The sequence below is a fragment of the Notamacropus eugenii genome, chromosome 2 (assembly GCF_028372415.1).
Source record: "Notamacropus eugenii isolate mMacEug1 chromosome 2, mMacEug1.pri_v2, whole genome shotgun sequence".
Lineage (NCBI taxonomy): Eukaryota > Metazoa > Chordata > Mammalia > Diprotodontia > Macropodidae > Notamacropus > Notamacropus eugenii.
Window position 1 is genome coordinate 346,266,855 of NC_092873.1, and position 24,241 is coordinate 346,291,095.

Below are 24,241 nucleotides of genomic sequence, written 5' to 3' on the forward strand. Positions count from 1 at the left end.
TTGAAATTTATCTGCAGTGTCATGTTACTGTAGCATTTGGTTCAAGAACTATGTGGAATTGTTTTGTAAAAAGACCCACCCTGCCCCCAATGCCCCTCTTGGGATTAACAGCCAAGTAATGAATCATGCCTCATTCCTCTGAGATCAGAAGGAAGTTGGTGAATAATGGAAAACTTGGAGTTAATCAGAAGAAACCAGACAGGAAAATCATGGCCTGAAGCCATGAATTGAATCTGTGCCACTAAAACCAATTAGGGTAGACATGCCCAGGGAGTCAAGGGAAGAGGGTAATATATTGGCAAGGTTATGATGACAACTGACTTGGCACCTACTGCTACTATTACTAATAATAATTGCTAACATTTATATGACGCTTATCTCATTTGATCTTCACAACAACCCTGGGAGGGGAGGAAGGTGCTATGATTATTCCCATTTTACAGACGAGGAAGCCACTACCCCAAAAGGCCACAAAGCATGGCTGTCACTGGGCATCCCTTAGTCACACTGCCTACCCCTGAGATCCAACTTGGGAAAATTACATTTCTCAAACAGGAGTCCCCGGAATGCAGTTGAGGAATAGGTGTGCTTTGGGTTCCTTTTGAATGTAACTCCAAGGTGGGGCAATATGTCAGGGGAAGTAAAGCAAGGTCTTTGACTTCTCATTTCCCCCCAAAGTCTCAAGTCAGTCCTGGAAACTTCTCATTTCATAACATTTCTCTTACAAAGCCAGAAAAGCAGCCTTTGATCATTTGATGTCAGAAGAGAGTAGGCGGTGGATGGTGAGCTTTAAGTTAACCCTAAGTCCTGACAGGGGAATCAGAGTTTGGTATAAATGCTTCGGGGATGGGCTCTTTTCTGTCAGGGAAGGGGAGAGGATAGAAGCTCAGAGCACAGGGCAGAAAGGATTCAGCTTTATTAGCACCTGATCTAGTCTGTCCTGCCCTGGCTGACCTCATTCTGGAAGGAAGGAAGGAAGGAAGGAAGGAAGGAAGGAAGGAAGGAAGGAAGGAAGGAAGGAAGGAAGGAAGGAAGGAAGGAAGGAAGGAAGGAAGGGAGAGAGGGAGGAAGGGAGAGAGGGGGAGAGAGGGAGAAAGAGAAGGAGGAAGGGAAGGAGGGAGGGAGGGCAGTATCCCAGAAGACCAGAAGGAATATTGGACCAAATTCCTATGTTGTGTTCTCTCTTCCTGTTTACATATGTTTAAGATACTCTTCTCGTGCTTTCTCTGGAGACCTCTCTCAATTGTACTACTCCTTCAAGGACTTGATTAAATTACAGTGTCTCTGTGAAGTCTTCCCTGTCAACCCCCAAACCACATCTCTTCCTTCTCTGAAATCAGACAGCACTGTCATCTGGACAACTCCTCTAACACCTTCAGTATATTGGATAGGGACTGGACTTGTAATTTCATTGATTACAGGGATCTCCCTCTACCAATGCACCTTCTCTGAAACTTATATTCTTAGAGAGTTTTCTAGAGCAGAGATGTCAAACTTGCAGCCAGAATGCATCCCAAAAATCCTTTAGGCATGAATCAAATTAAAATATAATTGGGAAATGTTTAACAAAATAAAAATGCAATTCAACAGTCTTCTTTTTTCAGACATATCTGCCTCTGTGACCCCATTTGAAGTTTTCTTGGCAAACATACTGGATTGGGTTGCCATTTCCTTCTCCAGCTCATTTTACAGATGAGGAAACTGAGGTAAACAGGGTTAAGTAACTTGCCCATAGACACACAGCTAGTAAGTATCTGAGGTCAGATTTGAACTCATGAAGATGAGTCTTCCTGACTACAGGTCTGGCCCTGTGCCTCTTAGTTGCCTACAATTCTATATAGATATTGTTAATTTATGGGTTTCTAAGTCAATATGCTGCCTGCAGGGATTCCTTTTTATTTGAGTTTGACACCACTCATCAAGAGCAGAGGAAAGGTTAAGTGACTTGGTCAAGGTCACATAGCTGGTATGTGTCATAAGCAGGACTTGAACCCAGGTCCTCTGGGCTCTGGGGCCATTTTTCTATGTACTGCACTTTACTGCCTCTCGTTGTGCTTATATTCTACTAACCTTAGTTACCCTATATCTCCCCAGCACACTGATTCATTATTAAAGCAGTTTTGAAAATAGGTTCTAACCTAAGGTCAAGAGTGGAAAAGACTTGATTCTTTTCAAGTAGGTGGAGCATATTCACGTATTTCTCTGAATTCCCAATAATGCTCAATCCAAAATTTTGTCCATAGGAAGTACTTAATAAAAATGCACAGACTGTGTTAATTGATTAGATCAATCATTTCCTTGAGGTTAAGAACTCTCTCTCTCTCTCTCTCTCTCTCTCTCTCTCTCTCTCTCTCTCTCCTCTCTCTCTCTCAGTTCTGGAGAAAGGTGGAACTGTTAGCAGGACAGCAGTCCCATTCAGTACTACCTCTTTTTCTGTGTAGGGGTAAAGGAGAGGATCTTGCCTCAGTCATCAGTGTAGGGAGCCAGCACATCAGCATTCCTGCATCATTCTTGCTTAGGGATCGGGAGTCATAGAAACAGTCAACACAGCAACTCCACCCCATCCCTGGTCAGTACAATATGTCAAACCCTCTTACACCCAACCTGGGGGCCAGGAGCTCTGGGGAACAACATCACGAAATAGATTGAACATCTATTGAGTGTCATTGGCAGATTGGGATATCAGTTCTGTAGGCATGGATGCTAGTCAAAATGATCTAAAAGCTAAAATACAGTTGAACTGCATTGGGGTTCCCTGATTAATTCAGCTGGAGTACAATGAAAACAAGCTGTTGATACTCCAGAGGGAAGCAGGAACCAGGAGTGGCTGACTCAGGCAGCTCTGCTTCATAGCTTCAGAAGGGCTATCTGCCAAAGGAAAAAATAAAAAGCTCTGGCAGAGATCCCTCCTGTCCTTGGCAAACTCCCACTTAGGATCAATTGAGGGGTTCCCTCTGTTGTGGTGTTTTCTCAGGAGGCTCCCCCTGTTTCAACTTAAGAACCATCCCTTTTCTCTTTGTAGGCACTCCTCCCTCCTGTCTCCCCCAGCCTCTCAACTCTCTCTTCATCCCAGGACTCTCTCTTTCCTTCTCTCAAAAATAACCACTGATTTGCTTTAACATTTTGCGTATAATTGGCATGCTTTTCATGTAATGTCAAAACACAGAAATTTCTACCCTCCCTTAATCTTTTTTTTTTTATCAGGTTTGACAGGCACCCATAGGAGAAGCAATTGCACAAATAATCCAGAAGTGATTTCTAAGATGTGTTTTAACATTTATTTGCCACTGATATACCTTTTGAATTATGTTTTCCTCCCCTCAGGCTGATGTTAATTTTGACATGAACATCTGTGGCCAATTAGCACCATTCATTAGATCACAGTGCTAAAGAGAGAGCAAGGTTGTGGGTTCAACTCCCCAAGGAGCTAGTTAGCTTCTTTCTTTTTCTATGACCACAGACCATAGACAGCCATGACAGCCTTTGATTTTGGCAACAAGGAGGATAGGGTCACAATGAAAATGGTTCAATGCAATGTCATCCCACTGCTAAAAACAAAACAAAAGCAAAGCAAAACAAAAATCTCAAAATATATAACTTGGAAGTAGAGTTAGTTTAGAATTAATTTATGATCTGAAGAACAAATTTTTTTAACTTAAGTAAGATGACATGGATCCTTTTCTTAAGGAATTTTTTTAGCTGAGCTAGGGAAACAAGACTTAAGCATAAAAAAATTAACAATTTTCTTTTGGATCTGACTTGTAATTGCATTAGGGTAGGAAACTCCCCTACACAAATATATGCAATTATTCTGAAACTTAAAGGTCTTAGAGAATTGCCTAGGTACTGAGAGGTTAAGTCGCAACAGAATGAGGGTGAAGAGCCTATCTATGTTTGGAGAATGTTGTAGGACAACTCCTACTCTGTGTGTGTGTGTGTGTGTGTTTGTGTATTTGCACACTCATGGGATCTTGAGATATGTGAGTACAAGCAAAAGCAGATGAAAAGAATCTTGGAATCTTAGAGTTGGGCACTTCATGGAATCACATCATTTCAAGAGTTTGTTAGAATCTTAGGAATCAGTGAATTCAACTTCTTCATTTTACAGATAAGAAAAAATGAGGCCCAAAGAGAGGTTATAACTTGCATGAGACCATAGTGCTAATAAGTGACTGTCTAGACCAGGGGAGGGGAATCTGTGGCTTTGAGGCCATATGTGGCCCTCTAGATCCTCAAGTGTAGCCCTATGACTAAATCCAGACTTCACAAATCTTTGTATTAAGTCTATTTTTATTAAGTAATTTAATTCATTAATTTAATAAATTAAATTAATAATTAAATTAAATTAAACAATCCTTTTATTAAGTCTATTATATAAATCTATTCCATTAAGTCTGGATTCAAACCCAGATCTTCAGAGGGCACACTCACTAAACCATGCCTACATGATCTTCCAGATTACCTAGCCATCCATTCAATGCCTGACTACGTACTACTCCCAACAAGTATCCATCCAGATTGAAACAGTAGAACCCTGTGTATTTTTTCCTTCCTATAAAGCTGAATTTCCAGGTAAGAGCAGGCATCTGAAGAAGAGTGTATGTGTATTCAAAGGTACATACATACATGAGTATATGTGTAAGGGAGAGTGGAAGGAGTGAAGTTCTGGGGGAAGGACAGGGAACTGAAAGAAAATTTTGCAGTTCCCGAGACATTCATCTAAAGCCCTTCATATTATGCCTCTGATTTACCTTGCCAGGCTTCCTAGACATTACTCCCAGTCACATCCCCTGTGTTCCAGTCAAGCTGGTTTTCTTACTATTCCTGATAGGCAATGCCCAATGTCCCATCTTCATAAATTTGTGTAGACTGTACTCCATGCCTGGAATGCAATCCTTCCTCACCTCTGCCTCTCTGAATCTCACTTCCTTCAAGGCTTGTCTCATGTGCTATCCTCCTTTTCAAATACTTTTCTTCATCCCTGCAGGTATTAACATGCTCTCTTTACTATACACACTCCTATGTTTATATGCTGTGTCCATCCCAAATAGAATCTAAGTTTCTAGAAAGCAGGGACCGTCGGGACTTTTTTTCCCCATTTTTGTTATTGTATTTCTAATAGGCAGCTAATAAATGCTTGTTGGAGAGAATTGGATTAGAGGGCGAAAGGATGGGCACAGGAGAAATCCTAGGAGCCCTCCCGCTTACCTGAGCACATTTCACCTTTGTATCGGACACACGAGAAGTCATCGCACTCACAATACTTGCCGGTGACCTTGCCAAAATCGCTGCTGTGGCAGACACACTGACCGCACAGGCACTCCCCGCGCTGGCTGCAGGCAGGCTGGCCCTCCTGGGGACTGCACTGGTCCTGCTGGGAAGGATGGTAATCCTCCTCGGAGCACTCGCACTGAGCACCCAGCCAGCCTGGACTGCATCGGCACACCCCACACTCGAACGTCCCATTACCCTGATTGCAGCGGCTGCTCTGCGGTTCTGCCCCAGCCTGACAGGCACAATCACAGTCAAAACTGACCACGACGGTGAGACTGTCCTTGAACCCCACAGGCTTAATGGTAAAGGATTTCTGTTTTTCCTGGGGACAGCCACGCACTTTGGCCTCGATGCTGAAGCTCACCTGGGAGGGAAACAGAATCTCATTGGGAGATTGCTTTGTATCTAACAGCTCACTTTCTACTATAACCTAGTGAGGATTGCCCAAATACTTGGCATTCCCCATCCTATAAGAAAGTGTGCAAAAGAGGCATGCGATCATATAATTTAGAACTAGTAGCAGACTTAGAAATTCTGTGCCCCTAACCCCCATCTTAGGGATATGAGATCTAGAGAATGAAAGTGACTTGCCCAGGGTCACAAAGGGAGCAGACATGGGATTCAACCCAAGACTGTTTCCCTTATAAGAACTTGCATCCAGTATTTTACCCATCTCTTATCCTCCATCCTGAGCTTCTCGGCCTGCACAAGACCTAGAGCAATAAAATCTAAGTGTGGAGATCCTGAGCAAGGACACAGATACAGCTGAATTCAGGAGATGAGATGGTAAGATCAGGGGTCAAATCAACAGCTGTGGAACAGACTTTCCTCTGGGTGGCACTAATTGGCCTTAATGAGACTGAATTCAGGACCTTATTTTTATGAGTACCATGCTCTAACTAACTTGAGTTAATTGGCTACAGGCAGAACTGGTGACACCAGCCATCATGGAACACAAATTTGATACTGTGCCACACACCACAACTCCACACCCACACCATGCTGCGTAAATGCAGCATCACCAATCAATACGTCCAACACAATTCAGCACAACATACCAACACACTTTCAGGCAAGGAAGTTTTCAAGCAAATGTTTCTCTCCTCTCTTCCCCACTCTTCTCATCTCCTCAATCTTCTTCTCCTTCCCCTTTCCTTCCCTCACTTCTCTCTTCTTCTCTTCTCTCCTCTTCCGTCTCCTTCTCCTTCTCTCTCTAATACACATTTTCTTATTTTGAAATATAGTATGATATGGAGGGAAGAAGCACTGAATTTGGAGTCAGAAGACCTGAATTCAAATCTTAGTAATCTGTGCAACCTTAGAAAAGTCACTTCTCTTTCTAAATCTCAATTTCTTCACCTTTAAAATTAAGAAAATTATACTAGATGATCTCTCTAAATCTCCATAATAAGCATAAAAATAAGCCAGAACACCAGTGGAGAAGAAACAGACAAGGCTGGGGCCAAAGGAGGGAGTAAAGGAGGGAGAGGGGCTAACGATGTCTTTACTCTGCTTTTACATACGCATCAAATTAGATAACAGTGGTGTGGTGGATTGAGTATGCTGACCTAGAGTGAGGGAGACCTGAGTTCAAATCTAATCTCAGATACTAGCTAGCTATGTGACCTTAGGCAAATCACTTAACCTCTATGTGTCTCAGCTTCCTCAACTATAAAATGGGAATAACAACGACCCCTACTTCCCAGGGTTGTTGTGAGGATCAAGTGAGGTAATAATTGTAAAGCTTAACACTTTAATTGTAAAGCACTTTTTTAATTGTAAAGCACTTAACACTGTAAGTGCTACAGTAATGTTAACTATTATAATTATTATAACCTATGTAAATGACGACTATAGAGTAGGAATTGGGGAGTGTACTGGGGGCAAGGGAAATGGAACCCACAGAAATAAGAGATAGTCAATTTTGCCCACTGGCCAAAGGTTCTCACCGTGTCTCCAATCTTGAGGCCGACACAGGACTTGAGGCCTGGGATGACCTCATTATTGAGGCAGGTAGCATTAAAGGACAAGGACAGCTCCTCAGGAAGGTCACGGACTTCCAGCTCCACTTTAGAACGGATTTTCTGGGTAGAATTCAGGGGAGAAAAAAGAGTAAGGAAAAACTGAAAAGTAGTAACCTACCTGTAGTTCTCCAAAAATCGAGTATTAGAAGGGCCCAGCCCTGACCATGGCAGACCACACAAGAGAGCCAATGGTTTCAGCCTAGCTGTGAGATGAGGTTGACATTTTAGAGAGGATGGGAAGAAACACTAAAGCTTCCATTCCTAGGATCTTGCCCCCTCTTTCTGCACCCTTCTCCCAGGGACTGCTAGGCTCTGGGAAAAGCAGAAATTAGAGGAGCACTTTTGCCAAACACTCTGGCTTTCCATAGTGACTAGAATAAATACAGATTCTTCTGTTTGGCATTTACAGCCCTTCACAATCTGGCTCTATCTCTCTAAACTGATTTCACAACATCCTTTTCAAAAAATCCACATTCTAGTCAAATTGGTCTACTTGTTCTTACTCATATAAAATACTGTTCCTACTTCTATACCTTTGCATAGACAATTCTCTGTGCCTAGGATACTTGTTCTCCCTTCTCATCTCTAATTCCATGCCTGCTCCATTTCCTACCCACCTAAATCTTACTTAACACCTTGACTTCCCAAGGACATGAGATACTCACCCCATAGGCATCGACAATAAGTTGGAGGACATTGCTGGAATCCTCAGACAGCGTACCCACTGTGGTCCCTGGAATGAGTTCACTGTAGTTCTAGAAGAAAAATACCCAGCAATTACTGAGAGCCCTATGCAGATGAACAAGGGAAAACAGACCTTCTAGGTCAAAGGTTCTTAACCTAGGCTTCAGGAATTTGGTTTGTTTCTATTTTGATCATTGTGATTTGACTATACTTGATCTATTTTTGTAATCCAATGAATTTTATTTTACTCTGTCATTAGAACATTACCCTCTGATGTCATTGGTCCTCTTGGAGAACAAAGCACAGACGACAACAACTACGATGTATTTTATTTTATGTATTAAAAACAATATTCTGAAAACGGTTCCCCAGACTGCCAAAAAATGATAGAAAAACCAGTTAAGAACCTCTGGTTTAGGGCAGCTTCCCTAAGTACTCTCCAAACCTGACAAGTCTACAAGATAGCATAGATCTCCTTCCTTAATATGAAGGATTGTGTACCAATCACAATCCTCAAATTGTTACCAGGGGTCACATGTAGAAACACCTCCTTCCCTACCCTAAGAATAATGGTGGACATTTATTAAGTACTTCAGGGTCAACAATGTGTTTTCCTCACAATACTTCCCTGAGATAGGTTGGGCTTTTTTCCTTATTTTTGTTCTAAATGTGTACTTTCAATGGTGTAGATAACTCTCGGTATGGAAATTCCCTGGACCATTACTGACTGACAACTCATCTATAAGTTGTCATCTTAGAGAAATGCCTGGAGCACTGACAAGCTACAGGCCTTCCCACTACCACCAAACTTTTATGTGTCAGTGACAGGCCTGAAGTCCAGGCCTTTATGACTCCAAAGGTGATCCTTTATCCACCATGCCATACTGTTCCTCCTATGGGAGGCAGCAAAAGTTATTCTCAACTTGCAAAAGAGGACAGTCAATCTCAAGTGAGCATCCTCCTCAAGTTCACACAAAGAACAAATAGCAGAGCCGATCTTCAAAGGCAGGTTCTCTGACTCCAGATCTAGCTCCCTCAGCTAACCCTCAGCTTCATCAGTGCTCGATCTTGTCACGTTTCCTGACTGCCAGACCCTTCACAAGGTCCTACACAATTCAGCACCCCAGTGCCATTTTGTCCCTGGAATGGCCTTCCCACTCGTCTGATGAAGAATGCCCTTGAACAACTGGTATCCTTGACCACAAACTTGTGTCCAGAGCCCCTGAGCTAATGCCCTTGACAATGACTTGTGTCCAGATAAGAACCTGAAAGCACTGAACTAACCAATCATATCCATAACTGACTAAGGGCCTTTCCTGGGTTATCACCCACTCTGAGAAAGCACCATGGCCACCTAGCTTGTCGGACAGCTATCTTAGGGCTAATTAACATTTCATGTATATGATAATGTAATCTCCCCCACACTTTGAGGGGGATCAGATTGTGTGATGGAAAATATCATACACAGAATGTTGATGCTATCACCCCTTGTGCACATGCCTCTGATTACCTTATCTTACTATCCCTGGTTACTTCATCTTCCTGTTAAGAAGGTACTTTGCCTCTATAAGCCCTAGCTTTGCCCAGTAGGCTGCTGCTGCTCTTGTCTCCTCAGGGAGCTGCTGTACCTGCCTTCTCTAAGGAAAAAGCCTAACCCTGAATAAATGCCTTTACTTGACTTGGAGACAGCCTGAGCAAATTTTTTCAAATGATACCGCAATACACACTCACATTGAACCCCAAAACATCTTCCCTATATCTCTCCCAAGTTATCCCCTGGAGGAGCTGTACCACTCACTGCCCATTGCCCATTTCCCCACTTACCACTGCCCCACTCTCTACCCATTGTCCCAGGATGCCCACTGTTCAATTTTCCTAGCCAGCTAAAGAAAAACCAAGCTTTGGGACCAGAGAAAGGGAGTTTCTGAAACTCCCAGATAATAGAATTCAGGTCCTAGAGTTAGTGTTTTTGGTTCCTAAGTAGCATTCATGGGGAAACTGCATGTACAAGGCCAGACACCCTGGAGAAGTCTTAATGTCCTATCATCTGAACTGTACGAAGCCCAGAAAGCATTTATTGGAAAAGCTGCTTTAATACCATGGAGCTGGCTTTAGCCAAGAGATCTGTGTTCAGATACTACCATTGAGTCTCCAGTGCCTTCTCTGCAAAATGGGGATAGTAGGCTCTGCACTACCTACTTCACAGGGTTGTTGTGAGAATCAAATGAGATAAAGGGTGTCACCTGATAGAGGCTGACCACTTTTTGAGTCACTGCAAAGATTAAGTTGATGTTCTTCTGGGATAGTTTCTCAGTCATCAGTGCCAGAGAGGGATAATCCTTTAAAAAAAGAAAAGGATTTGTGTGTTAGTGCAGAGGTCCCCTGGAGGTTAAGAGGATCCTTTCTTTTTAGATTCCTGTAATCCAGATAATGGCTAAATTACTTTCATCCAGTGATTCTAAAACCATTTCATTCTGTGACCCTGGTGATATGACTTAGGAAGGGCAAAAGGGGAGCTATCTTGGGTCAAATGCCAGAAAAGGGGCTCAAAAAAAGACTAGATAAAAAGGTCCAGATTAATGATGCCAAAAGTGAACACCTCTCCTTCATTATCTCCCTCATGAAAGAATTCATAGAATCAGAGACTGAGAACTGAAAGGGATTTTATAGAAGCCATCAAGTCTAAGCCCCTCACTTTATAGTGGAGGAAACTGAGGCTTTGAAAGTTTAAGTGATTTGCCCAGTATCATACAGGTAAAAAAATATCAGAGGTGGGATTTGAAGCTAGATCTTCCTTTCTCTAAGTCCACCACTATCCACTATACCATGATGTCTGACTTCTTAGCCTGACTTTCAAAATTCTCCACTATTTGGCCCTAGCATGTCCCTATCACCATCATTCCTCGGCTCATATAACTCCCCCCCACGTAGTCGGAATGCTCCCCATACCTCTCTTTCAATGTAAGTCCCATCTCCTTTCCTGCTTAATTAATTTATTGAATACCCTATACACACTGGGAATTAAGTGTTGGTGATGGTGTCAGTACTGAAGCTGATCTCTAAATCCCAATACTGGAAGAGCCTTGGTGAGTTCAATTGATCCCACCTTACATCTTTATGGAAGTAGATGATTCTTCCAACTCTAGACCTTCACTCAGTCATCAAGTGTTACCCTAAAAGTCAGGAATTTATGTCCAACTGAAAATTCCATTGGACCTTTCACCTTATTTGAATGGACATAGGAAAAGATTGTTCCATTTTACCTCTTTAAAATAAAAAAGTCTTTATAGGTGAAGAAATGTACTACCCTCCTTTCTATTGGAGAGGTGGGAGACTATGGGTATGTAATGTTGTAACCATTATCAGATATGGTAGCTGGATCAGTTGATTTTACTTAATCATATTTCTTGGTTTCAAGGGAAGGTTATGGGCTTTGGGTGTTGAGTTATGGTATATAATAGTAATTTAAATGGGAAGATCTTTCCCATTCATTAGTAAGCCCATGTGACCTGTGGGTCACATGGAAGTCTGAGTCACATAGAGCCTGTGGTGGGAGGAGTTGGCCAAACAGGTGAAACAAGAAGGGTGGAACAGGAAGGGGCAGAGCTAGAGCAGAGTTGAGAAAAAAAATTGTTGAGAACAGTCAGAACTGAAGCATGCAGGCAAGCAGGCAGCTGCCTAGTGTGAGTAAGAAAGCTTGTTTGCAATTTTATTTAAGGGAGCTTGCTTGTGATTTGTTTAAGGAAGCTGGTTTGTGGGAAGCCTAGCAGGGGGAAGGCTTGAGGCTGGTGTTGCCCTCTGCATTGTTATTGTATATAGATGGATTTGTTACTATGATGGATTTGGCTTTCTGGTAACTGAATAAATGTTTTGGTTCTGTCTTTTATGGGGAGAGTCTGTTGTATTACATGATTCAGAATAGAATGGCTACTGTAGGTGCTGTGGAGAAGGGAAAGTTCTATCAAGTTGGTGCTACTTGGTGACATATCAAGAAATGACTGGGGGCATAGGAAAACAAAAGATGCTGATTAAACTTTTTGAAGATAAATTAACAAATGAATAATAATACCTAGCAATTTATATAGTACACTGATTACAAAGCACCTTACATAGGTTATTTTGTTGATTGGGTGCTATTATTATCCTCAATTTACAGATAAGGAAACTGAGGCTGAAAGAGATTACAGGGTCAGTGTCACACAGCTCATAAGGGTCCAAGACAGGATTCAAAATCACACCTTTCCAACTCCAACTTCAGCACTCTAACCACTGTACTACCAAAGGCAGGGGTAAGGAACCTGCAAGCTCTAGGCCACATGTGGCCTTTTAAGTGCTCAAGTGTGGCCTTTTTACTTGAATCCAAACTTCACAGATCAGATACCCTTAATAAAAGGATTTGTTCTGTAAAACTGGGACTCAGTCAAAAGGCCACACTCAAAGACCTTGAAGGCCTCATGCAGCCTCAAGGCTACAGGGTCCCCATCCCTGACCTAGGGAATACAATGGAGAGAGAGAGAGAGAGAGAGAGAGAGAGAGAGAGAGAGAGAGAGAGAGAGAGAGAGAGAGAAGGAGGGAGGGAAGGAGGAAGGAAAGAAGGAAAGAAGGAAAGAAGAAAGGAAGGAAGGAAAGAAGGAAGGAAGGAAGGAAGGAAGGAAGGAAGGAAGGAAGGAAGGAAGGAAGGAAGGGAGACAAATGAATTTTTTTCATAGACTTCATAGACTTGAAGATAGTTAATCACTCCTGAACCAAGATAAACAATCCATTTAATTTTTACCCAAAGGACCTGTTCTCCACCCTTTGTTCATCTCAGTCCTACTCCAGTAAACCCTTTCCAGCTTCTCTGTTGTATTTTCCCAACTAGACGTATTGTTTTAATTAGGTAGTAGCTTATGCAGAGAAGAAAGGATTGTCTCTTAACTCCAGTATTTTATTTGGCTTTCAGTATGTCCCAGGTGCCAAAATCAATGGAGGTGAGAGTGGTGTTGATGGTGGGGAGTAGAGAAGTAGCAGGGCTTGGGTGAACTCACCATAGTGGTAGAGGCAGAGTAGTGATTGTCACTTCCAATGTGGCATTTCCCATCATTGGGCTGAACGATTCCTGATAGCCTCCCATCCAGAGCAATGTGGGTCCTGGCATCAGTGGTGAACACCAACAGATGTGATGCATCATTCCTCCAGCCAATCTTTTCCTATTAAAAAAAGAGTCAGTGAAGTCTCAGCTATGTTATAGGAAGAGAACATAGTTCAAGGACTCAGTCCTTGATGGACGAATACAAAAAAAGATTGAACACGCAATAACTCCCCTATTAGGAATATACTTTGGCAGTGTTATTTTTTTAAAGCTCTCTGATGAAAGATTGTCATTCCAGAATTATAGAGATCAGGACTAGACCTATGATTATACTGTTTTAGGGAATTCTTAAGAGAAGAAACACCCTCTACACATTCAGGTTGGCACCACTTCAGCAAATTGTCTTAGAGAGTTACCTAGAGTTAAGTTAAGAGATTTGCCAGTTCACATCAAGAACGGCTTGATTTAGATCTTACTGGTTGCAAGACTACTGTCTATCCATTATACCACCCTGCCTCTTCTAGAAGCATTTCATGCAGTTGCAAATAACTGGAAACAATGCAAATGCCTTAAAACAAGGGAATGACTAAATAAACGCAGATACAGATCATCACAAAAATGTGTGATGGAGGGAGGAAACAATGGGCAAAGGCAAGGGATGAGCAGTGGATAGCCTGTGTGCTCCACTGGTATTCTCTCTATGTTAAGAGAAATTGAAGAAGGCCCATGGAAAGATGGATTGAAATTGGTTTGTGGAGATACACTAACAAGGATCCCACAGGAAGGGCAGGCACTAATGGAGTGCAATCTGCCCTTTTGGAGGAAACGTTCATATCAATGAGCTCACTGATCTTCTTGAGTATTGCATGCATTAGTAAAATTGAATACTATAATGCAATTACACATGAGGAATACATGAATTCTGGAAGGACCTTTACACAAAGAAAAACAGTAGAACTAAAAGATTATACACACTGAGTCCAGATAATAGGAAAAGGAAATAAGAATGGACAAAGACTACTGATGGGGACTTATAGGGAGCAACTGAAATAGTATTATGATACTTTAAGAACAGAAATTAATTAAAACATAAGGAAATAGTAAGCAAGTTTGGTTGTTTGAATGATGTTCAATGTTAAAACGTCTAGAGAGGGAAGGAAAGTGAGAGAAGGAGAGGAAAGAAGAGAAAGAGGAAGAAAGGTTAGAAAACTCCATCCAGATGATAACCTTTTTCCTTATATCCAAACACCCTATCCAACACCAGCTTCTTCTCCCAATGTTTCTTCTTCCCTCCCAAGAAAATTATCCAAAGCTAAGAGGTCCCTATAACCAAATGATACTCCATTAATAATGCACGTATCTGTGCTGATTTATGATGATCACTAAATACCCACTGAGCATGGGTGTTATGCTTAGGTCCTCATGGGCAATTCCTACACAATTTGATGGGAAGAAAATAATCTCATCATCTATTCTAGGAGTAAGCCAATCCCAACCACAATGTTGGGTTATCTTCAGTGAAATTTGGAAAATTATTTTCCCAAAGTAATTGAGATTGTTCAGGTCCTGAGAGGATTGGATGATACCCCACAAGATATTCAAAGGGACTCAGAAAAATAGACTGAATAACAGTAACACCTCATATATGACTCCAGCACCAGCCACATAAACCATCTTGAGGTCTGTTCTCTAACAGAGACCCTTCCTCCCCAATATGCAATGCCAGTTGCTCAGCCCTTGGCCCACCCCTTCCCCATACACACTTACATCACAGACTGTAGCTTGGATTATGGCATCAAATCCACCTTCTGGGGCATCCCGGTTTCTTGATACATTCTGCTTTCGCACTTCCTCATTGAAACGTGTCACCTGATCCGTCAAAGTCAACACATGCTTGTAGCCAAACATGGGTAAGCAGGTTGTCTTCATTCTAAGGAATGAGAGGAGACTCTTCAGGTTATTATTCCTCAGAGAAAAGGTTGCACAGTAGAAAAGGGTAGGGGGAAGACTAGGTCTATATAACCACAAGTATGTTGGCAATTCAGGCCTCAAAACACTGTCATTTGACTAAATTATCCAAGCCTGCATTAAACCTATACTCAGATCATATGCTAAATACACTCTTAAAGAAAAAAATTTTCCAACTGACTAATGGACAACACACAACAGTAAATGAGTTAATTATACTTTGGTCAACACTTCTGTTCTTAATAGTTTGCTCATTTAACTGATGGCTGTTGTCTATACAAAGGAGGCTAAGCACATATCAAGTTATAGAAACATGAATAAATATAAGCCTACATTTTCACTGTTAGGATCAAGAGGCATTATTTAGTTGTACTAATAGCCTCTAAAGTAGACAGCAACCATAAGGTGAATGTTACGGTGTGGTGGAGACAGCAACCATAAGTTGAATGTTACAATGTGGTGGAGAACCAACAAGAGGCACCCTTTACCACCTGCAGATCAAATGAGATAATACACATAAAGCACTTTCTAAAGTGTCCACTATTGATACTGTTTTCATTATTATTGCTGATTGAGGATGGGCATTCCTCTGATTTTCCATACTACCTTGGCTACTTTCATTTGAGGACTGATCAAAGCACCCCTGAGATACTGACCAGTTTCTGTGGCACTTCTAAGTTGACTAGATCAGCCTGATTTCTCATGGGGAAGCTGATTCAGAAAGGAAAAGGGACCTGCCCATGACTAACCAGCAAAGCAGCCATAGTACTGAACATGGACTCATGTCCAATGGTCTGTCCAATGGCAGGGACTTACCCATAGCAAGGGTTTTTGAGGGCCTCTGGTGGAGAGATGTACATGTATGGGGACATGGGCTTGTCTACAAAGGCTCCAAAGCCTATGCGTAGGTTACTGGTAAGCTTGCGCATCTCAGAGGCCAACTTAGTCCCCAGAGACTGAATTTTTTGCAGGTCATCCCGCATAGAGTTGGACAGATCCATCAAATAGTAGATGTCTACTGGGTAATCTTCCACCTGCCGCACTTGCACCGAGAAGGTCTGAGAATCATCTGAAAGGGAGGGAGGCAGAAGTTTCAATACAGAATCCAAGGCATATATAGCAATTGGAAGACACATGACTCTGGGGCCCACTGGCTTTCCCTTTCATCTCTTCTCTAAAGCTTTCCCCAATGAACACCCTATTCCCTAGCTCTCATTACTAATGATGTCTCCCACTCAAATGACCTTTAATTTGTTTATCTGTGTCAGTCAGTCAGTCAACTAGCAATTGTTAGGCACCTACTATATTCCAGGCATTTGCTAAGCACTGAGGATACAAAGAAAAGGAAAAAATAGTCCAGGCTCCTCAAGGACCTCACATTATAATAGGGAAGAGTACACCAGGGCTGTCTTTCAACTCTGAGACTGTGGTATTCCATGAGCCACAAATAATTCCATGAGACAAATAATTGATATTGCAGAAATAGGTTTTTATAGTGATAGGTATTTTAGAATTATTGGAGCTAGGAAACATAACAGGTACAAGGTTAAGCTTGGATATAGAAAGACCTGAGATCAAATCCAATCTCAGGACATTTACTACCTTTGTAACTCTGGATAATTCATTTAATCTCCCAGCCTCAGTTTCCTCATCTGCAAAATGGGGATAATAATAGCATCAACTTCACAGAGTTATTGTGAGGATCAAATGAGATAACAATGTAAAGTCCTTTGCAAATCTTAAAAGAACTATAGAAATCCTAGTAATTATCATCATCATCATAATTATAATCAATAAGGATTTATTAAGCCCCAGACACTGCACTAGGTGCTGGGAATACTGAGACAAAGACCTCAAGATGCTTTCAGGCTAATGTAACGAGGGAGAGAACATGTACATATATGTATGTGTGTGTGGAGAGAGAGATAGAAAGAGACAAAGACAGAGAGTCAGAGACAAAAACTCCAGCTTTAAATCTCATCCTCCTAGGACAATGATAAATTTTCTTTGATTCTCCATGCTACTTGACCTCTTTCATTTGCAGATAGGACAACTAGGTGGCAGGGTAGATAGAGTGCCAAGTCTGGAGTCAGACAGACTCCTGTTTCTGAGTTCAAATCTGGCCTCAGACACTTACATAAGCTGTGTGACCCTGGGCAAGTTACTTCACCCTCTTTGCCTCAGTTTCCTCATCTGTAAAATGAACTGAAGAAGGAAATAGCAAACCACTCCAGTATCTTTGCCAGGAAAAGCCCAAATGTGGTCAGGAAGAGTCAGATATAACTGAAAAACAACTGATCAACAACCATTTGAGGATGGATAAAATCACCCATCACACACACACACACACACACACACACACACACACACGCTGTTGTTGTTCAGAGATTTTTCAGTCATATCCAATTTTTTGTGACCCCATTTGGGGTTTTCTTGGCACACATACTTGCAGTAGTTTGCCATTTCCTTCTCCAGCTCAGTTTATATATGTATGTATATATATATATATATATATATATATATATATATATATATATATATATATATATATATATATATATATATATGTGTGTGTGTGTACATGTGTATCTCAAAAATGTTGGTATTTTGAGTCTTATTAAGTTTCATTGTTAATTTTTAAAGTTTAATTTACATTTTGGTTTCTTGAGCTGGATAAATAAAAATAATGACCTTCATGACTGAGTAGTCAATAAATGTCCTTCTTAAAAACTAAAATTCCCCGGATACACACTCTAAAAAAAAGTGTTCTGTACATGAATATGCACAAAACAAACACAAGGTAAGCCTAGGAGATAAGGCACTACCAGCTGGGGTGGAGCAGGGCTATAGAAAGTGATCTTGAGCTGAGTTCTGAAGAAAACCAGAGATTCCAAGAGGTGAGGTGAGGAGAGACTCTGTTCTACACATGGGGAACAGTCAAGGCAAAAGCCCACAGATAGGAGATGGAGAGTCCTGAGTGAGAACAACAAGGTCAGCTTGGAGAATTGCAAGGTTGGGGAAGAGAATGCATAAAAACATTAGAAAGATAGGGTGGAATTGTGAAGATTGTTAGATGTCAAACTAGAGGAGTTTGATCCCAGAGCTAAAAGGGAGCCACAGGACTTTATTGAACAGGGGGAGGTATCATAATAAAGACCTGATCTTAATAAAATCATTTTGGCAACTGTGCAGAGAAAGATTTGGAGTGGGGGAAGTGAGACAGAGAGCTCAATGAGGAGGCTGATGAAATAGGACTGTGAAGAGATGAGATGAACCTGAATCAGGGTAATGACTGCCTGAATAGGAAGAAAGGCACTGTGCAGCTTCCCAAATATAGCCCAGACCAAATTCTCTTTTATTAAATTCCAGACTTAGCTCATCGTCCAGATATACTCTTCACCAAACATATAAGTTCCGCTTTGCTTTTGTATCTTCAGTGTGGTATCTTAGACATGCTGTAGTTCCTTAATAAATTTTAAAAATTAATTTGAATTGTTAATTCCTTCAAAAATCTATTCAAAGTTGACTTCCTCCAGGAAGTCTTACCCGATTAGCCTCACTCTCTTTCACATCATCCTATACCAGACTTCCCCTCAATATTCACAAAGAGGTTTTGTTACACATCGTTTTCCCATTGATCTTTAACTATTTGTTTTTGGCTCATCATAAGGAAGAACTTTCTAATCATGAGGGCTATCTGCCAATGGAACGGATTGTGCTATGTTGGAATTGAGTGAACCACACTGACTCCATCTTCTGACTCAATTCTGGAACTAGCTCAGTTCCATTTCTATCCAGTTATGGGTCTAGTCCAACTTCTGTCTTGTGAGAAAATGTTATTCAATTATGGGAACTGGGAGAAAACTTTATTGCATTGTTCAAACCTGACCTTGCATGACTGGGAAGCTGGACCACCTCTACCTGCTGCTCAGAGACCTTTAACTAAGACCTAGGTTATGCTGACCAGAAAGCCGGTCAGTCATTTCAGTTATGATCAACTCTTCATGACCCCATTTGAAGTTTTCTTGGCAAAGATACTGGAGTGGTAAGCCACTTCCTTCTTTGTGGTGTGGAGTAGGATACTTCTTTTTCTGTTTTCAGGGAAATACACCTGCTTGATTTTCCCTTTTCAACTTGGAAAGCCCCTAATCTTTTCTCCAATTAGAAATCAGATTACCTAATTTTGTATCCTGGTTAATTGTTTTCTTTTAATTAATTGGTCTTACTTGAAAATTTTTTTTATACATAAAAATATGTCTTGCTCTGTTTTCAAGGTCTTTGAACTGATTGGGAAGTCCATGGAACCATTTGTTATGCCTGTTTTGCTAATAAACTATAGATCCTGGATTGTTTCCTCAGTTATTATCCACCACATTTATGAAGTAGTATGTTGGACCATCTGTCGGGGACTTTAGAGAGGGGATTCCTGCACTGGGGATGGACCAGACTAGCAGACTTCTGATGTACTTTCCAATTCACATTTGATAACACTCCCTTTACCTCGGTCTTTGCAATTTACAAAACGCTTTTCCTCCCTAATAATCTTGTGAGATAGATAATGCAAGCTATGTCATCCCCATTTTACAGAGGAGATAATGAGATTCACAGATATTGGCTTCCCCAGGGTCAAACAACTAGACGGCGACAGAATTTTAATCCAGGTTTCTCCGGTGAGAGCAGCTAGGTGGCACAATGCCAGGCTGGATTCAGGAATGCATGAGTTCCAATCAGGCCTCAGACACTTACTAGCTGTGTGACCCTGAGCAAGTCACTTAATCCTGTTTACCCCTATTTCCTTATCTGTAAAATTATCTGGAGAAGAAAATGACTAAAACAACTCCATCATCTTTGCCAAGAAAACCCCAAATGGGGTCATAGAGAGTTTGACATGACTGACTGACTGACTGGAAGAAGAGGCCCTAACTTGACCAGAGTTACACTGTTAGAGGTAGAGGAAGATCTCAAACCTAGATTTATCTGATATCAAGGTCAATATTCTTTTCTCTAGACCATGTTGCTTCTCCATGATTTTAGGCAAAATATGTATGTATATATATATATATATATATGTTTCCTCAATGAAACTATAACTTCCCTGGAGACAGGGATCCTTCCTTTTCTTTCTTTGTACCTTGGAAGGGCCTGTGATATGCATGATTCTGTACAATGTAGTGTTTCAATGGGATGCCTGATGCAGTATGATGTAACCACGCCTTTTGTAAGTGCTCTGTCCTCTTGCATATCCCTAAGCATCGTTTGCTCTCTTCCTCATGTCTCTTAGCCTTTCTTCTCCAGTCATTCTACATTCTTTCCTCCTTTTCCCCACTTTCCATCCTCCAAAGACTCTGATCTCTCCTCTTTGTCTTGTCAATCACCAACTAGAACCCAGAACCTGAGTCAAACAAGACTAGATTATAAACTGATTGAGAACAAGAATCCTTGGTTTTCTTGGAAGTTCCTTGTTGCCTAGCACATAGCTCCTTGGTACATTATTGATTTGATTAGAAAGTTAAACTCAGTGTTCCCAAATGGGCAATTTTAACTTCTGTCCTGACACCCTCCCCATGTCCTTCTAGCCTGATATATCCCTATCCCTTGCCCCTCATTTTCTCTATCTTCATGCTTCCATCCCTAAATCTCTTCTCCTCCATAATTCTCTATTTTCCCTCCGCCATGCAACACTCCCTACCCAACCATCTAGTTTCCATCACTTACATTACTACATCCCATACACCTAATCCCTGTCCTGAACTCTTTGGCTCCTGGTATCCATAGCCTGCTGAGGATTTACCTGAATGAGGTGGGGAAGCACCTTCCCATGTCTTACCTGGCCTCAGTCGAAGTTCAATCTTCTGGGGACTGACTTGGGTGATCTTGGAACTATCTCCAGAACCAGTATTACTGAGAGGTCTAGCTTCCACGACATTGATTTGACTGACTGGGAATTCAATGTATTCAAGTGCACATCCTCCCTTCAGCAGGTTCTCTTTCAGATCACAGCGGGAAGAGCCCGGAGCCAGGTCCTAGAAGACAGGAGCCCCCAGACTCAAATTTTGAGCTAGAGTCAATGCTAACACCTTTCTTCCTTCAGGGATCTTCAGCAGAGCTTTGGGTGTCCTCTACAACACACTAGAATACTGTGCGGGAGGAAGAATCTCAATGAAAGAACAGATAAACTGAGGCAACAAAAAAAGAAACAGGAAGCACCTGTGCATGGATGGGATTAAAGGATGATAGCTACCATCTGGAAGAGATCTCAAGCATCATCTAGGCCAAGGGGTTCTTAACCTAGACTTCATAATGTTTTTTAAAATTTTGATCACTGTTTCAGGATACTTTGCTTCCCCTTTGATCCTATGTATATGATTTTTAAATAAATTAATCTATTTATTTTTAGTTTTTAACATTCACTTTCATAAGTTTTAAATTTTCTCCACCTCCCTCCCCCCTCCCCAAGACAGCAAGCAATCCAATATAAGCTCTACATATCATTGTATATAATTTTAAGCACTTAATATTATTCTGAGAAAGGGTCTACCAGACTGCCAAAAAGGCCCATGACACCAAAAAGAAAGGCTTAGAACCTGTGGTCTAGTCCATCTTATTATCTTACAGATGAGGAATTAAAGCCAAAAGATTCAGTGACTTGTCCAAGATTATATGAAGAAGCAGGGCTGGCACTCTTGGACCCAAATTCAGTGCTTTTGGGGGAACATGTTTGCAGAGTAAAGTATCCTGCCTGAGGTTGGCTGGGCACACATGTATGTCAGATCACTAATCTGAGGTCCCATGGGGCTGAGATCTCTAATGTTCCCTTCTTCCCCCTAAAAAGGGACAAACAGTGCAATTATCCCATGTTTAGGCAAACCTCTCTAGTATCTTTGCCAAGAAAAGCCCAAATGGGGTCACAGAGAGTCAGACACAACTGGAATGACCAAACATCCATAACAGCACTTCACAGGATTATAGTGAACATCAAATGAGATAATGCCTGTAAAACACTCTGCAGTCTTAAAACACTACTCAAAAGCTAGCTATCATTTTATTATTAATATTATTGTCGTTGGTATTATTACCTTTGCCTTCATAGGATAATCAGTAATCATTAGCTTCTCTGTAGCATGAAGGTCAATGTAGAAGAGTAGGAAGGTAGGAAAGGGAAAGGACCAGGAGAAGTCACGGTGGGGAAAACACAGATAAAGAGTCAAGGTCATAAGATATCTGCTAGTGAGGCGTCTGCAAAGTTCTTCCTCCAAAATGAATTCAGAAATGGTTAGAATGAGAAACAACCTTAAGGATCATCTAGTTTAATCCTGCTCATTTTACAAATGAAGGAACTGAGGCTCACAAACATCTCATAATTTGCCAAAGGTCATTGGTGAGTTACGGATAGTTTATTCATAGGATCACAGGGTTCAAAGCTGGGATAGGCCTTAGAGATCACCCCTGATGAGACCATCTTAACCTTCTTTTGTGTCATAGATCCTTCTGGCAGTCTAGTGAAAACTATGGATCCCTTCTCTTGATAATATTTTTAAATGAAAAAAATTACAAAGGAAACTAATGATTGACCAAAAGACCAAAGCTACAAAAGAACAGGGGAGAACAATTAGGGATTTGACCCAGGACACAAACATAGGTAAGGGGACTTTCTTCACACAGTGATCTACCTCATCCTCCTCTGTCAACTCCCTAAGGTCCAATTGCTATGTCACCCCTCTCCTTTAGCTGCCTTCCCCCAAGGGCCCAAGGTCTCCCAGTGCATCCTGGGCCATCTCCAGTCATCCTGAGGAATAACAGGTCACTAGATTCAGATGGCTCTGGAAGAGAAGTGAGGCTGGTGACCTGCACAGCCTTCCCTCACTCAAAACAAAGTCAAGTGCAAGTCATGTCATCATTTCTCTGATGGCATGGTCTTCTGCAGCAATGAAGGACGAACACAAACCTGTGAGTAGATGCAGCTGGCTGAATGCTAGCTGGGTACCTCACCTCCTTCTCTCGTCTGCCTCTCCCTCCCCTTCCTTCTCCTCTCCAAAGGAAGGTAAACTTGGATGACCAAAAGATGCCCAGCTGACTTGGGTCTTATGGACTCCTTTCCTATCTCTCCTCTCTTCCCCTCCTCTTCACTCCTTTCTCCTCTCCTTTCCCCTGTCCTGTCCTCAGTCCTGCCCCAAAACCTTAAACTTACTACACTCTGAAATGTGGACTCCAATGGGCCCCTGCCAAGGGCTCCTGGACCCCACTAGCTTTAGAGTGATTATCAACAGTAACTGTTGCTGTTTCCCACCCAGCCTGATGTCTTTGTTTTTCTTGACCTCATTAAAGGGGCCATGCCCTGGCTACTTCTTAAACAGATCTATTCAATGAATGGGCATTGCCTCACGCTAAGTGAGTTATCCTCCACAGTAACAGTGAAGGTGGGTCGAGGAGGCAGGAGGGTTTAGGGGAAAAGATAGAGTTGTGTTTTAGACATATTGAGTTTAAGAAACTGGACATCCAGTTTGAGGTGTCTGAAAGGTAGTTGGAGATGTGAGACTGAAGGTCAGCAGAGTGATAGAGGCCGGATAAGTAGATTTAAGAATTATTGGTCTAGAAGAGATGGTATTTAGACCCATAGGAGATGATGAGATCACCAAGTGACATGGTGTAGAGGTAGAAGAAAAGAGGGCCCAGGACAAAACCCTGAGGGACACCTACAGTTAGAAGGTGTGATCTGGAGGAGGATCCAGCAAAGGAGACAGAGAAGGAGCAGTCAACTAGGTAGGAGGAGAACCAGGAGCGAGTGATAGCCCAAAAATCTAGAGAGAAAAGAGTATTCAGGATTCATACGAATACTGTGAGGAAAGTGTTTTAAATGCTATAGAAATAAGTCCTTTAAAAAAATAACTTTTAGTTAAATGAATAAGTGAGCTGGGCTTAGGTAAAAAGTGAAAGGTAATCTCAGAAGCTAGAATCCATTACTCTTTCTCCCCATCAGCTCTGTAGGACTTGAAAACAGGAACAAAAATGGTCCCAATTCAAATCCCTTTACTATGTGGCTAATGAAGGAATTCATTTTCCTTGACTATACATATTTTAACAGGTTTTCTTTTTTCTTGTTTCTCAGTGGGAGGGGTAGAAGGTATGCGGAGAGGGAGGTAGAAGAGAATTTGCAACTGAAAATAAAATAACTATTTTTTAAAAAGCAAATACCCTCTCTAGCATTTAACGCCTAATGTAT

At 41.5% G+C, this 24,241-nt stretch overlaps 1 protein-coding gene across 2 annotated transcripts in view; it reads right to left on the reverse strand.

Moving 5' to 3' along the window:
- The window catches only part of ITGB3 (integrin subunit beta 3), a 78,677-nt gene that overhangs the window by 28,786 nt on the left and 25,650 nt on the right, over positions 1-24,241 (reverse strand). Inside the window, exons 3-10 of one of the 2 annotated variants that reach the window (XM_072645913.1) lie at positions 20,849-21,044; positions 15,838-16,090; positions 14,821-14,983; positions 13,010-13,171; positions 10,226-10,321; positions 7,964-8,053; positions 7,224-7,358; positions 5,209-5,638 (exon numbers count right to left, since the gene is read on the reverse strand). In XM_072645913.1, the coding sequence (XP_072502014.1) occupies positions 5,209-5,638; positions 7,224-7,358; positions 7,964-8,053; positions 10,226-10,321; positions 13,010-13,171; positions 14,821-14,983; positions 15,838-16,090; positions 20,849-21,044 (1,525 nt within the window). The remainder of the gene's footprint in view (positions 1-5,208; positions 5,639-7,223; positions 7,359-7,963; positions 8,054-10,225; positions 10,322-13,009; positions 13,172-14,820; positions 14,984-15,837; positions 16,091-20,848; positions 21,045-24,241) is intronic. The other variant, XM_072645914.1, reaches the window with a different exon arrangement.